Here is a 16,691-nt window from a genome sequence, read left to right as displayed (position 1 = left end):
GCTTACACAAATGTATATTTGTATACTCGAGTACCCTTTTGCACATATACTTAACTATTTTGTGCTTGTACATATGGACTCTGCATATTCAATTCACTGTTTTAATGGGTGCACTGTCTGCAAGCTCAATTTCGAGGCCAATGATGAAAAATTTAGCTCAGTGTGCCTTTAACAGTTTTTAATAGAAAATGCCATTACAATGAGAAGATGGATCATATTATTATTATTATTAAATATTTGTCTAGCACCAGGGTTTTACATGGAAGTTTATAGAAATAAAAAGACATGATCCCTGCTCTGGAGAACTTAAAATCTAAATTGGACAAACATAGGAAATACTGAGAAGTAAGAAGGAAAGGGATGAGAATTGAACAAATACAGAGATTGGGACCATATGTTGTGCATGCATCTTGAAAGTCCAGACAATTGCATTTGAGAATAAGGCCTGGTCTACACTATAGATTAGTCTAAACTAAAATGTACCTCCGACACATATGTAACTCACCTACTATACCAATTGAATAACTCCATCTCCTCAAGAGGCGAAATGCTTGGGTCGATGTAGTTAGGTTGACACAGTGTCAGTGTAGACACTGTGTTGTTTACATTGACTGCTGCTGCCTTTCAGAAGCCATCCCACAATACCTCACACTGACAGTTAAATCGGAAAGTCATTCTGGGCATAGGAAAAAGGCAGAAAGGCATGAGTGAAAAAAGGAAAAGTATCAAAGTGAGAAGAGTTGACAGAGCACAAATCACATTGTAGGGAGTAGGTAGAGGCAAAGGTGAGATATAGGTTGAGTCAAACTCGTGTGGCACCTTGAAAATAAGGATTAGGTGTTCAGAGTCGATGCAGAAGTGTGTGTGAGAGTGAGTGAGTGAGTGAGAGAGAGAGGCGGTGGAGGGAAGCAGTAGAAATAGGGGGTGATGTAGTAAGAGTGGTGGGAAAAATGTTTATTTGCAGGATATTTGGGCAGTTTGAAGAGGGAGAAATAATCAGGAAGGCTGGAGAGAAGGAAGTTACTATAGATTATGGATGATATAAGGAGTTTAGGCTAGGAAGTTCATTAAGGGGTCCCCAGCAACATTTCAACCTTCAGTGTCGCTGTGACTGTAACTGCAGAAATTCTACCAAATCCTCCTTGCCTTTACTGCGAGCAAGGAAACTTGCCATTAGTGACATTGAGAACTCCCAAGAAAAGAAATCTTTTATGTCTGCACAACTAGACTTGATTTATATTATTCTTGTTGAATGCAGTGAAACTGAGTAAGATTATGAGATAATTTTCGCTCCGTAGCTAGTGTGAGAATACTATAATTCAGAGGTGAAATATATGTGGCTGACCTTTTTCTATTCTAACTGAATACAAGCCATCAGATGGAAAGAACAGCAAGCAGAAACTAAAATAAGTATTCTGTTTGGAGGGAGACAGGCACACCCGTATAAATGGAGTTAATGGGTCTGATTCTCCAATCCCTTATGTAATTTTTACACCATTGTAATTCAGAGGTACAATGTCATAAACCCAACATAACAGGTGCAGAATCAGGATCGTAATTCATTAAAAAAAATATTTAGTCAGATTCATGGGTGTCAAACTGACAATGCCAAACCATAGTAAACCCCTCTAAATCATCAGGTTCAGTTGGGTTTATGATTACTTTGCTTCACCAGAGCAGCACAAAACAACCAAACCCTGTACGTGAATGTGGTCCATTGTATGAGCTCCTATACATGGTGGAAAGACATACGTAAAGAATCCTGTTTGCAGGGAATAATTCAGCCCTCAGAAAAATTAGAACCCTTTAGCTGATTTGCGTACCTCGTTCACAATTCAGTAAGCAGTTTAGGAAACAAATAACATGATTCTCTGGTACTCTGACTAATTTGGGCTGCTTCAGTAGCGCAAACAGTCATAACTCTGACTTAAATGTCTCCCAGAGGATTTTCTTTATGCATAGGAACCCTCGGGTGGTAAAGGGCAGCTGTACTGACTTCTCTCAAAGGGTAGGAAATAAGAAGTTGTTATCCATTGACTGGATATGGCTACCAGAGCTATGGTATATCCACAACCATTATCAAATATCTGTCCCCTTGATTGTCACTTGGTCAAGATGCTGGTGAAAATTGGTATAATTCCGTTGTCTACAATAGAGTTACACAAAATTATATTAGCTGAGCACCTGGTTTATAATGTTTAGCACTTTACATCATTCATTTAAATCAGTCTCTCTAGCCTCGTATAATTTTTGTTGCTCTTCTCTGAATAAGTTTTAGTTTTCTGATGTACTCAGAAATGCACACAGTACTCCAAGCATGGTCTCACCTGTGCCATGTAGAAAAAGGTGAGGGCCTGACTGATCCATGTTATGACACTTTTGTACATGTAGTCAAAAAGCACATTGGCTGTTTTTGCCATCATGTTGTACAGTATCCTTATATCCAATGTGCTACCCACTTTGATTCTTAGAACTTATTTACACTACTGTATTCCAGTTATTAACCTCACAATGACTATTTGTTCCCCTGTTTCTAATCTATACAGGGGAAATCCAACTCCCATTAAGACTAGAACTGGTCAAAAAAAATTTGATGGAACAGTTTTCCATTGGAAAATGCCACTTTGTTGAAATCTAAAGGTTTTGTGGGAACACAATGAACTTTTTGAATGATGCCATGTTTCTGAATCAAAATATTTTGGAATTTCTGTTCCCTGAAATATTTCCAGATTTTGACTTTTAATCCCAGTTTAGGATGAAAACAAATTTTGAAATGTCAGAATTTCTGGCAGCATGGAAATTCTGTTTTCTGACCAGCTCAGCTGAGACTGAAAAATCTTTCCACTGACTTCAGTTGATCTGGATCAAGTTCAAGGCCTCTGTGTCAATTTTCTGTCCTCACTAGCATTTGCAGCAAATCACAATTTTATAGTATCTGAAAATATAATTAACGCATAGTTTAGCCCTTCTTCCAGGTCAGATTAATAGAAATGCGAAGTAAAAGACAGCCAAGCACTGATGCTTGGAACCCTAGGTATATTTACAGTTATGTTAAGCCTTATAGTTACTTTACCTTAAGTAACAAATATTTGCTGCAGAAGAAACATATCAGAGACAGTTTCATTCTATGAGTCATAAAATATACACAAATTCTGAAATCCTCCTCCTACTTCTACTGCATTAGAGCCATGCAAGAGAAAAGAATGCAAATTGAAAGAATACAGCTGTAGTTTCAAATACTGTCTGTGCCACTACTTACAGTAATCAGCTATTTTTAAGAAAAAATTCTGCAGTGCACTACAGTGATTTCTAATTGTTACTTTAGGTGTCTGAGGGAATGAAGTGGAGAGGGGAGGAAATGCAGCAGCAAAATACTTGATCCTATAGGTAAAACTTCATGAAACAAATGAGAACAGTGCCTGTACAATGGCTGCAGGATATGGATGTAAGAAATGAAGGAACTGATCTTACTACTGCTAACTTCACTGAGAGAAGGGGACGGGGCTCTCAAAGAAAGCGAATAGGTAGACCAGCCACAGTTCTCAATTCTGGAGAACTGATTTACACTCCATTCAGTCCCACCTTAGTCACAGCTCTAAATCGCAGGATAGACTCTAGGGTCTTGTTTTAATTACTATTTGTTAAGGGCCAATGATGTGCTCATGGCTATACAAGTAAAAGCGTGGGTGGCAGAGAAGGAGAGGAGAGATGTATTACATCTAAAAGACCGAAACAGAGATAAGACAAAAGAACTGGGAAACCAAGAAATAGTGCTGGCTTGTATGTCTTTAAAATACATGGTGTGAAATCCTGACCCCATTGAAGTCAAAGGGAGTTTTGCCATTAATTTTAAAAGGGCCAGGATTTTACCCATGCATCCTACCTCTCTCTCTTCTCATCTAAAAATCAAGAGGGTTTTAAATGAGGTGAGGGTGTAGGCCTGGAGCTTTGGGATTAGACCACAAATGTAGGGCTTGTCTACATGGGCATTTTAAACCAGATCAAATCAAATTAATCTGCTTTGAAAGCACTTGCCTACATATGATGCAACCCATCAGTGCACACTAACTCTGCATTTATTGGAACTCTGGAGTCCTTCTACAAAGTGATTGACTTTGAATGTAATTAGTTCTGTCTTTTGTTTATGTTCACACAATTGCTGTGCACCACTTTTTGCATGTTGCCAACAGCTATTCCACAATGCTTTGTAGGTCCATCATTACTGTTCTTTCCATTTACTTGTGTGCTCTCCCAGCCCTGGTGTCAAGTTTCCAGGGTGATCCTTCCCTTCTCTCCTTTAAAAGGTGGTGCAGAGCCAGATTTTGCCCATTTGCTCGTGGATCCCATGTGATACAACCACAATAGCATGCCAGAAGCCCCACAATATGCATTACACAGCCTGGAGCCATGCTGGGCCCCTGGATCTCATCCCCATCTGGGGAGAAGCATCGGTTTGGGAAGCTCTTGTGGCCACAGGAATAAGGACCTTTTTGTGGACATTGCAAAGCAGATCTCTGTGAGGGATCATGACCAGTGCCAGATAAATAACAAGCAACTCAGGAGAAACTACACTGAAACGAGGGATAAAAGGAGACATCTGGCAGGAGACATGTAACCTGTGCATTTTTTTGATGAACTGGACAGGATTCTACACAATGATAGAATTATAGCACAACCCATCCCAGAACTATTTGAGCCTGCTTCCTGCACTCCCTACCCTCTCAGTCTAGGATGACTGGCTCAGCCCATCAGGGGATGAACAGCAGAGGAGCTGCTCTCTGTGTGGGAGGACCTTTGGGGGATTCAGGAACCTGAGGATGGCCAGCAGGACAGCCAACCTAAGTCCTGCCCTGCTAGAAAGGACTCTGATTCCTGCCTTGTATCAGCTGATCCTGAGTCCCCACCATTCCATTTACTTGTGGGGAGAAGTAAACCCCACCAGAAACCCAGGCTGGGACCAGAGTCAGATCTCCCAGAGGGAATTGCAGCATGTAAGTACCTATCTTTACAATTTATTATTGACTATTGGTGGTGAATGTGAGCTATGAGCCTCCCCCCTTCCTCCCACTCCCTTCTTTTGCTGCTTCAAAATGGTGCCCGCCAGCATGGCACAGTCACAAACAGTTCCCCATCCCCCACCTGCCCCTACCCCACAGCAGATTTGAATACCGAAAGCATTCATTTGTGCAAAAATTCAACTGTTTATTGAGACAGGGCTTACAGGAAAAGAAATGTGGTTAGGTTTCATAGTTTACATGAGGTATGAGGGCACGTTGTGGACCCAGTCAAGGCACAAACAATACTGCTCCTTGCTGAGGTACAAATGCCTTGTACCACTCTTGCAGAGCTTCTGCGGGGGGGGGGGAGGAGGGGGGAACGACAATCCTGGTGAATAACTTCACAGCAGATCTTGCTGCTGTGTCATTTGCCTTTCTGAGTAAGACCATTCTCTGTCTCCTAGTGGCCTGCCTCAGCATACTCAGCGACAGACGGGACAGCCTCAAGGGGATGTAGAGGGGATTAGTATCCAGCACACCCCCATTCATGCCTCTTTTAAAAATGTCTCTGATGCCACAGAAGCACTCCAGTGCACCAACAAAACTGCAAAAACAAACCTGTAACAGCTCCAACCACCCAACCTGACTCCGACCAGCAGATGAATGCAGACACACTAGACTGAAATCCAAATGCACCCAGCAATCTACCTTCTCTGAGGTTCCCCAAAGAGTGGAGGTAAAGTCACATATACATACTTAAAAAAAAAAACCTTGTCTGTAATATGAACAAACAACTGGTTTTTTTTCTTCCTGCTCCCATAGCCACAGTACCTGCAACAGCCAGACCACCAAGGACAAGGCCTGTACTGCTGACAGACTGGCCAGCCTGAAGGGAGGAGAAGGGAGAGAAGGAAAACTCTGAATGAGAATGCACGGCAGAGTGAAAGGAAAACTCGGCTGGCTGAGAGGTGGAAGCTGTACACGAGAACCCAGTGGGAGAAATAAATGCAGCTTTCCTAGGAGATCATGGCAGTAGCCAAGGACAGTGTCACGGTTGCCAGGGGAAGAGTGGGTGTGGCCAAAGACAGCATCACCATGGTGAAGAAAAGCATGGAAAAAGACAGAGAGATGCACAGGCATCTCATGGATGCTGTCCTGAGCAGAATGCCCTCCAGCAAAACATGGTCATGCTAGGCCTGCAATCCCATAATTTGGGACTCAGCCATGTCCTTCTGCCCCTGGACAATGCTGGCTATGGCAACCAGCAGCAACTCCTAATCTTTGCATCCCAGTAGCAGTACTTTCAGCGGCTCCCATAAACCTTTTAGATTCAGCCTTTGGGCACCAAACACACGTCACCCAAACTCCAGCTCTTTTGAGCCCTGAGAATTTTGAGCTGTGGCACTCAATCCAGAACCCATGAGGACAAGAAGAGCCAGAAACAAAGTGTATACATGTGTCTCACTATATGCACTCCCTGCCCTCCACAAAATTGTACTACTTTGAGTTTTGTTTATACTGCTCTAGTAATTAAAGGTTTGTATATAGCTGGTTATTTATGAAGATTGGTTAGTTAAAAGTTTTTTCCAAATACAAAGATATTATTATTCCATTGTTTTCATTAAAACTTAACTATTTTTTATTGTTATTTCATAATAAAACTGCTTACAATAAATCCAGGAGTCATGATTGCATTTAATACAGAAAATCCTTTAAATAAAGCTGAAATAATTCATAGCATTTTACAATAGCATATAGGAATGTGGAACTTCAACCACCCACACACAATCCCCCACAATCAGCATCCCCACACCCTCCATGGGCTAACATGTTCAGGCAAGAGGCTCAATAAATGAACAATAGGCATCCCTAGCAGTGTGCCCCCAGCATTTTTGTGGAACTCTGTGGAACTCCTTGAGGTCTGCTCAAACCTCCAAGCAAGTTTCCACACCTCAGCCTCCCACCCTTCAGTAAAGCTTCCTCTCTTGCTCTCATAAATATTGTGCAAAATACAACATGCTGTTAGAATGACTGGAGCATTTTTTTCCTGCTGTTTCCAACCTATTAGATTAGTAGAAGATTAGTGTAAAGAAGGACTAAGACAGAACTGTATATAAAAGCTTGAGTAATGCTTGTCTTTACTATGTCTGGCTCATGAGAACTAAGTTCATTCACAAAAAGGGTAAACCAACCAAATAATAGAGAATCTCTCTCCTCCCTGTGGTAAAACCTGCAAGAGGGGCCTAAACCTGAACTCCTACCAAACCATTCTGACTGGGAGGTAAGATTTCCCCCCACCTAGTGCAGAATGGGCCATTTGTCTAGGAAAAGAAAGCTGGGAGTGCGGCCGTGGAGATGTCCAATCCTCTATTCCTTTTCCATATTAGGAAGAGAACCCCAAATAAAACCTCCATGAGCAGATCTTTAGGGCAAGATCTCCACATAGTTGTTATAGGTAGAACTGGTAGAGATGTGTGTAGTAACGTTGCTTAAAAATTTCCATCTAAAATGCTGTTCACTTGCTTATAATTTTGCCAGATTTTAATTGTTTGGGCTCAAATTTTCCATGTCAGGTGTTTGCCTCAGACTGAATTATTTTGCAAATTTTCAGTGGAAAAAATGTCAATGCACTCATGTAATTAAAGATTGTATCATAATGCATATGCACAAGGTGGAAAATTAACTTTTCACAGGCAACCTTAACTCTGGCACTTCCTAAATTTTGAGTGCTTGACTTTGCAACCTTATTATTCTGTTAGCATAGATTTTTGGATATAATTTTATTTAATAATGACTCCTGTGAACGTTCAATAATTTTTGCATTTTCCAACCAAAGATTCCCTAACGGTTTTAGGGCCAACTAGAGCAGTGCAAACATGGCAGGATAGAATTCGACCTCTCTTCATTTCAGTTTGTTTGGCTACAGCTTTGAGACAACAATTCTAATGACTCCCTGGGGTACCATATCTGTTCAATGTAATTAAGATTTATTTCCCATTTATTTGTGCACACAATTTATTTTCTAAATGGGGCCCATTAAAAATTATACTAATAGCAGATGGTCTGACATAATCACAGACCAGATCTGGGCCAACACTATAGCCTTTTGCACCACTGGAGCAATGAAAAGGAGTAATAAAGCTGTCCTAACTAGGCATCCCCTCTGTATTGTGGGAGTTATACATTATTCTGTGAGCAGTCCCATTGATTTCAGAATGGGCAGTGGAAAGACTAAAAGAGCTAGGAAACTATAATAGGCTGTAGTATAAAAATAGGTCCTCTTCTAAAATGAATATTATTTGATGTACAGAATTAGTCTAAGATGGGAAGAGAGCCTTTCTTTCAACTTCAGTAGAGCAATTATATCAAGATCCAGACTATCACTCATAAATTATAGACTTTTTCTGGTTTCTAGTATTGTTCTAAAGTTATTTTGCAAAACAGTTTACTACAAGTGCAGTTATCAAATTCCTATTGGGTGCAATATTTCTCTAAGATACGTCTTATTCCAGATATTCCTAATAAAATATAATTTCAGGTAAAATATTCATTTGTATAGACTTTAAAACATTGAATTTGTCTTACCAATGTTCATAAAATGTTATTCAAAAGTATGTATAGCATTTAATAGTAATTCCCATAACAATAATTTTTGTTCGAAAAAAAGGGGACCCAATCTTGGAAAATTAGGCTTGACCAAAACATCCTTGTTACCAGTGACTCTGATGTCATTTTGAACTCAAGCAGTTATCAATAATCATCCACAGTTGCAATTCTGCTCAGCAAGGATACATAATGCTTTCACCTTGCAGCATGTGTGCTGAGCTATATAGGATTATACACAGAAAATGTAAAACTCTTCAGTAAAATTGCAATACAAACCCCAAATTGATTCTTTCCACATGTTTAGAGATTCTTGCTGGCACTGCTGCCAAGGATCGAAATGTGCAGTGAACTTCAGTGGGAACGTAACAGGCACATGGGCGTGGACATGCAAAAGCGATTTGTGGAAGCCCCAGAGACATAATCAGCACCACGGATAGTGCCCCCAAATTTGCCCTCTTTTGCATCTTGTCAGTTGTCTTCATTTCGCTGTACCTGTTTTATTTGTAAAAGAAAGTGTTTTTATCTTCATAAACACACTTATAGAGCATGATCACTTAAATGATGGCTTCTGTAGGAGCTACTTTTCCTAAGGCTTCCTGACTGAGCTATAAAATAGAGAAAATGTAAATAAAGAAAACTTTGTACAAATCTATTTCTATGCAACCTGATAGGCAATTTAGGTAAAAGTCTATGAAATATGGTTTGAAAAGAGCTTTTCTTTCAAGCTATTTGCTATTTCAAAGTTAACTTTTCCCCTTGTTTCTATTTCACCATAATTATACTAATTTTCTGTTTCTCTGTGGTAAAATATTGTATACTTTTAGTTTACACATATAACTTTTATGGGAGAAGGCATTCTCTAGTAGCTTAGGGCAGAGAACTAGGTGTCATTATATCTGGGACTGTCATACTTTACCTCTCATTTGTTGTCTGATGTTGGTATGCAATGTCATTTAAGCCAAAACGTTCAATGGAAGCTGTGGATAATCAGGACTTCTAAAACCAAGCCACTTATTTAGAAGCCTAAACATGGATGTAGGAGGAAGCTTACGCTCCCCAGTGTGAAAATTTTGGCCTTAACATCTATAAAACTTAAGCCAACATTTTAAAACTTGGATTTCCAGAAGTTAAGCTGGTAAATTCATATTAAGGCACCTCAGCAACAATCCACATTTTACAAAGCTGCTCAGAACCTGCAGCTGTCATTGACTTTGAGGACTTAGCACTTTAGAAAATCAGACAATTTATTTGGGTGCCTAATTGTGGCTTGAAGAGACTAGCTTCAGGCAAACAAGTTGAACATTTTAGTTCTAATTGTTAGACCTTTATGAAGAGCTTTGAGTGCTTCAGATGAAAGGTGCCACATAAAGGCAACTTATTAATTTTGTTGTTATTGTTGTATAGCCTAGTCTAACAATGAAGGACACTCATCCAAGTCTATGGTGGCTTGTGGATTTCAGCCATATTAAAACTTCATCCAGTATTGCCTACATCAAGCTATTACCCTTAGTATAAAAGTCAAATTTCTTAAATTTTCAAACAGTATGACTCTCATTTTTCTACCAACATCATATGCAAACCATTATAATTCAAAGAAGAGACTCATAAATCTGAAGATGTTTCTCAAATGTCTGTGGTCAAGTTAATAAGACAACTACTATTCTCAACAAAAACACTTCATAAAGTGTGTAAGAACTATGCACTTCTTCAGGTGTTCTCTTTAGTGAAAGTTGTCATGTTAAAATACCTTACACATTTCATTTTCTTTTGAAGTGTACTAAACCCCCATTTTCTTTTATATAATTCTTGCAGGAGTCAAGAAGAAGTTACAACAACATGAGGACTTGCTAAGCAAGATCAAGAATTAAACTTCTAAGTGGGAAATTATAGATTGCATATTTTTTCTCCATTTAAGAAAATAAAATGAATAACAATAATGCAAAATACTCATAACATTGAAATTGTTAAATTTTGAAAAAATATCCACCTAATACATACTAACTTGCAATAAAATGTATTCCCCTTTCAGTGCAATACAAAATCCCTCTCCTTTTAAGCATTCTAAATATTATTTAGTTCAATAATGAAGAAACATTTGGAAGAGAATAAATGATACATCTTCAGACTCTTCATAATATATTTTATTAATAGAAAGGGATGATTTCGTTAAGTTTAGGGAACTCAAGGAAATGTCCTACAAGAGGCACTGCTCTTTTGGCAAGATCTCTTTGGAGGCCCTGATACGTCAAGATGCAGATTTGGGACAGAAAGGACAAAACAACCACCACCACCAACAACAACAAAAAGGAGAACCTACGGCCCAGATCTCCAGGGGGTATTTAGGCACCTAACTCCCATTAAGAGTCTAAATAATTTAAAGTTACTAAAAGCAAGAAGTTTAAACTGATTTAGGATTCATTTCTTTAAGAGGAATTACATTTACCATAACCTCCATTTCATGACTCATTTCTGATGTTTTCATCATTAACAACAATTTCTGCAACTAATAATGATATTTAACTTTTCAGTTATTCCCCAAACTTTCATTGAGTCTTAAAGCACTCCTGTTATTCAGACAAACATTCTTCTCATTTTGCAGATGATTAGGTGACTTCTCCAACATCACAGAATAAGTCGGTGGGACAGTAAATAATGGAACCCCAGGAGTTCTGACCTCTAGTCCCCAGCTGTAATCACTAGACCAGTGTTTCTCAGACTGTGGAAGAGTCCAAACCCCTGTAGAGGCAGGTGCAAACAAAGAGCAATTACCTTTGTTCTCTCCACCAGGAGCTGCTGCCACATACCACGAGAGAAAAAAGAAGGACTGGAAACACAAGTGAGTGTGGTGTTGCCAGCCACCACTAGGAGTCATCAATGGGAAAGTGAGAATGGGAGCAGAGAGAATAGAACCAGGTAGGTCTGCCAACATGTCAAGTGGATCAAGGAACCAGGCAGGTTGCCATTATGTGTAGGGAAGGAGGCAACCAAATAGCTAGGAATTGTGTGCAGGGGAACAGGCTACTGGGCAGTATATTTAGGGGAGCTGGGAACCAGGCAGCTGAACAGTGTATGCAGGACAAAAGGGAACTGGACAGCATGTGCAGGGGAGCAGAGAACCAGGGGGCAACACACATATTCACAGGAGGGGGCTGCAAGGGAGTGTTGCAGTTGGAAGAAGGGTTGAGAAAGCACATGCAGAGAGAGAGAAAAATCAAACACCAATAGAGAAGCATATGCCAGGAGGAAAGAGAGACAGAACACATGAGAGGGGAGTGGAAATGAACAAATAAAAGTGTGATTCCCACTCCACACCCCCAAAAAGAGGACAAGACATTTGTCATAGTCAATACAATTAAATATGCAGTTGCCACAGGAACATTGCACGATCATGAGTGGCACGCTGGAGGGGAAGGGGCCCACGGTACAAAGCATTTAACACCCCCCCCCCCCCAGCGCACACACAATAAGCAGAGCAAGGTAAAAGCGCTTGGAGAGCAAAGGGTGCAATTTGGGATACCGGGGGAGAGATGTGGAAAGCCCCTGGCCAGCTCTACTTTGAATTCTTTCCATTATGACCTACACTAGTAGAGTTTAAGGCCCCACCTCCTGCCAGGGCTGGCTCTACTTCCCACAAGCTTGACCAGGGCATTAGTAGTTTGGCTCAGGTCTGAGGTAGCAGGTCCATCATTCCTCTGATTGGCACAAACCAGAGGGATGTTTGTGATGGGCTGTTTTCAACTGTTACTAGCTGAGTGAGAACCAACTGGCCTCAGTCTCCTGAACAGTGGCACGAGGTGCCCCCCCCTCCCGAAACTGCACCGGGCGGGAGGGGGGGGGGAGAGGAGATACTGACAATGCCCAGGCATTAGTGACAGCATCACTGGGGAGCGGAGTGGCTGACTAGGGGAGGGCGCAGCTCTGAGACCACCACTGGTGCGGGAGGAGTGGGGACTCTCACTCTTACAAAGTGAGCTGAAAGCTCCTTGCGTGGCTCTCCACGGATACCGCTGCGACGTCACGGGGGGCTCTGCCTGAGGAAGGACTGCAAGCCCAAAGCCAGTATGTGGCCTCAGGTTTCCGTCACTGAGGGGCAGTGACGGGGAGGGGGGAAGACGCTGATTATTTCAGCAGCACGATTTGCTGGAGCTGCTGCACGAGGAATCTCAGAAAGCCGGGGGGGCTTCCCTTCTTAGCTTTTTTCAGGGCAGATGCTTCCCATTAGGGAAGAATTCCCCTAATACACCGAGGTCGACTTGAAGGGAGTTCATTCCCTGCACAGCCGGACAGTGAGCACCGAACAAACCGAGGGAAATAAAACAAGCCCCGATTGCATGGAGGTGAACCCCGGCCCCCAACCATCCCCTCCCCCCATTCGGGCAGCATTTCACCTCTACAGCCTGAGGCTTCCAATCAGCCAAGGGAACCTAACGAACCACATCCAAAGTGGCTGCTGCACCAGCGTGCGTTTGTTTGGGTTAATCAGGCATTTTTCCATCTCTTCTCCCCCCCTCCACCCCCGCGCGGGGCTCCTCTGCAAGGGCTCACATTGCCAGTTAAAATGCAATGAACTGCACGCAGCAACGCGACCCCATGCGGGGAGGGGCAGACAGCGAAAAGGCATTGGGTGCAACAGCCATTACCTGCAGTTCGGTATCACAAAACTCCGGCAGCGGCAGCGCCCATCCTCCTCCGTCGCTGCCAGGGGCTAGAAGCTCGTCTAAGGTATGCCCAGGAACGTGGTTGTTTCAGATCCTGCGTGCTCCGGCTGCGTGTCTGTCATTGGGTGCCACCCCGGGCTCCAAAAGTTCATCCCAGCCCAAACAAACCTGGCTCAGCCCCGGGCTATCATTCCTTACGCCTTCGCATTGCCCGCCAGCCAGGTTGGGGAGTCATGGCTCAAAAAAAAAAAAAAAAAATTAGCCCTCGAAATCCATCCACCTTTTGTTATTATTATTTTTTTTTATTAAAGACAACAAATCCCGAGATCACTCGTTTCAAAGCAAGCAGACCATGCAGGCAGCTTGTAGCATTTCCCGGCACCACCGCTCTTTCCTCCCAGGCACTTGGGGGAGAGTGCAAAGCAATTCACCAGCTTTTGTTTCCTGCAGCAGATGGCTCAGCCCCCAGCGCCGCAGCCTTAGGCTCAAATCCAGCCCCGGGACAGGCAGGAAAGGAAGCGCTCACAGCGCTCGGGGCACGGCACGCACTTCTCGGGCGGTGTGTCTGGAGCGAGGACGGAGTAACTGCTCAGCTCCTCTTTCTCGGTGGGCGGCTCTTCAGAGGGGAGCTGATGGGGAGGGAGCTAAGCGAAGGTGCTGGAGACAGCAGAGCTTAACTGAGGTATAATTTGCGCAAATTGAAAGCTGTCTCTTGCTGGGTAGCCACTGGCAATCGACAGAAAAACCAGGACCACAGCTCACGGTGGAGGAGGGAGAGAGCATTGTGAAAAACAAAACAACAAAAAACCATATCTGGCACCTGGGTTTCCAGGGCCAGCTCCAGGCACCAGCCTATCAAGCATGTGCTTGGGGCAGCACCTGGGGGGGGTGGTGCTCAGGGTTGTTTTTTTGTTTTTTTAAACATACTGGGGCTGTTGGGGCGCCTGGCGGCGCTCCTGTCCGAGAGCGGGGCTGCGACTGGGCTCGCCGCCCTCCCCCGGCGCTCCGGCCCGCAGGGGACAGCGGGACCATGGCCGGGCCGGCCGGGCTCGGCGCCCTCCCCTGCCACGCTCCCCGCCGGAGGGCGGCGGGAGGCTTTTTTGCCTGGGGCGGCAAAAAACTCAGAGCCAGCCCTATGGGTTTCAGACAGGTTTTTCCTCTGAATCCTTTAATTATATTGTCTAGACTCAATTAGGGTAGACTGGGCCATTACACCAAAAAATCTAATTTACTGCTGTGCAATAATAATGCAAAACTCTATATCTAGCACTTGGGGATTGCTTGATCCAGCCAATTTTTGGAGACTCTAAATCATACCCTCAAAATAGGGAAACAATGTAGCTGCTGCCATTACACACACGCAGGCACACACATTAAAATATAAACTAAAATCCTGTGTCTAATTCATCCTAAAACAAGCAAATTGCCAAAGGTGTACATTGAAACGTAGATCCTAATGGATCTAGTCAATATTTGGCCTGAATTCTGCCATATAGACAAGTGGATCTCCTGTCACCACACCAGGAAAAAAACAACCCAAAAGACCCCAGCTCAGTACCTGACATGAGATTGCCTCAGGAACCTGTCTACCAGTCTAGGGATTTGAACCCTTGAATTCTACTAGTGCGAGAACCACAGAAATACACAAGCATAGCTAGAAAACTCTGAGCAAGAGCTCAGAAAAAAAATCTGATCTGGCACTTGGCTCCATCTATGGTAGAGACAGTGTTTGGCCTTGTATCTCTAAATTCTACTATAGTAATAGAAAAATGGAGTCACTGCTATTTCACCAGAAAAATCCAGACTCTGACTTACAGCTGGAACAGCATCTAAAACCCCATCTCAGGGCATATGGATCCTGTCATCTCCTCCCATTTTAAAATGGTCAATAAGCAGCAAAAGGCAACGCCTGGGAGGGGAAGAAGGGTCACATGCCCCTCCCCAGAAATGTAATCATTTGTTGCGGGTTTGGGGAACCTGAATGCTTTTGAAAATGAAAGTTACATGTTGGTCCAGTCAAAGGTGACATTGCGCAGCCATTTAATTTTACATTTACTTGCACCATCCTACAAGTGGTTATGCTACTGATCCTTAAACTAACACTGAGAATGGCATTATTATTCATCAGAGGAATCCATTTAAAATCTTAGTTCCTGTTGGTGGTACCCAAATAACAGTCCTCTAACATCAGAGGGGTAGCCGTGTTAGTCTGGATCTGTAAAAAGCGACAAAGAGTCTTGTGGCACCTTATAGACTAACAGAAGTATTGGAGCATAAGCTTTTGTGGGTGAATACATGCGTCTGACGAAGTGGGTATTCACCCACGAAAGCTTATGCTCCAATACTTCTGTTAGTCTATAAGATGCCACAATCCTCTAATACTTTCCACTGCTTTTGATGGCACTAGTGCAAGTACAAAATCACTATTTGCACTATTAGCATCTCCTGTCCATATCTCAGATGTTTTAAGATACTTGCCATTAAGTCACAACAGTTGTCCTACAAATGAAAGAAGCTGTCTAAAAATCCCAGTGATAGGCAGAAAAGTTAAGTTTAACTTCACCTTTTATATCCACTTAAAGCAAGCAGAATGTCACATTTACTTTGGAAACCATTAAATACAAAATACATTCCATAACAAGATACAGTGGCTGGAAGTTGATGTCAGCAGAATTCAAACTGGAAATAAGATGCAGAATTTCAACAGAGAAGTTAATTAGCCATTGGAACAGATTACTAAAGGATGTGGCAAATCCTCCATCACTTGGGGTTTCTAACCTGGGATTAGATTTCTCTCAAAGATATGCTGTAGTCCTGGCACAAGTCATTGGACTATATTGTCAGGAAGCAGAAGGGGATACAATTAATGAAAACAACAGTTTAGATCCACAGTATTTAAGCTACTGAAGCAACTATTACTATCTTATATGTCATAAACAACATTTCAGTAGAATAATTTTCACCACCAGTAACATGCACATCCATATTAAATATATTAACAATTCATGAGCTAAATCACATCCAATTTGACAATGAACAGCCCTTCCAGCTATACTTCATCCACTTCACTTACTGCAAATTTGCAAGATTTGGTTGAATCCAGATAGATCATGATACCATAACTGGATTTATGGAAACACAAAAAAATAGGTCCAGACTTTTCTACATCTATACTTAATAGCTATTTAGACAGCATGATCATAGAGTTCAGAGTAAAAAATTGGCAGCATAGAGCAAAAGCTAGGTGCTGGATAAGGATTTGGCAGCAGTCTTAAGCCACTGGATCAGGATCTGGATTTTTCTGAGGATGGGACCCACAAAGATGCCTAAGTCCCATTATTAGGCACCACTGTGACCTACAACACTCCTGTTCTGCTGTTGCCTAACCTCATTTGGTACCTAGGTTTTTACAATAAAAGTTCCCTACATG

The 16,691-nt window shown here is 42.2% G+C and overlaps 1 protein-coding gene across 1 annotated transcript in view; it reads right to left on the bottom strand.

Moving 5' to 3' along the window:
• MXRA5 (matrix remodeling associated 5) overlaps positions 1–13,823 on the bottom strand; it is a 31,388-nt gene extending 17,565 nt beyond the window's left edge. The window contains exons 1-3 of the mRNA XM_054008354.1: positions 13,693–13,823; positions 13,244–13,498; positions 8,880–9,095 (exon numbers count right to left, since the gene is read on the bottom strand). Of these exons, the coding sequence (XP_053864329.1) occupies positions 8,880–9,085 (206 nt within the window). The 5' untranslated portion in view covers positions 9,086–9,095; positions 13,244–13,498; positions 13,693–13,823. The remainder of the gene's footprint in view (positions 1–8,879; positions 9,096–13,243; positions 13,499–13,692) is intronic.
• Between the last annotated feature and the right edge of the window lie 2,868 nt (positions 13,824–16,691).

The sequence above is a fragment of the Malaclemys terrapin genome, chromosome 1, assembly GCF_027887155.1.
Source record: "Malaclemys terrapin pileata isolate rMalTer1 chromosome 1, rMalTer1.hap1, whole genome shotgun sequence".
NCBI classification, from domain to species: Eukaryota; Metazoa; Chordata; order Testudines; family Emydidae; genus Malaclemys; species Malaclemys terrapin.
Note: the sequence above shows the minus strand (reverse complement) of the source record. Positions and strands in the feature narration are given on the sequence as shown.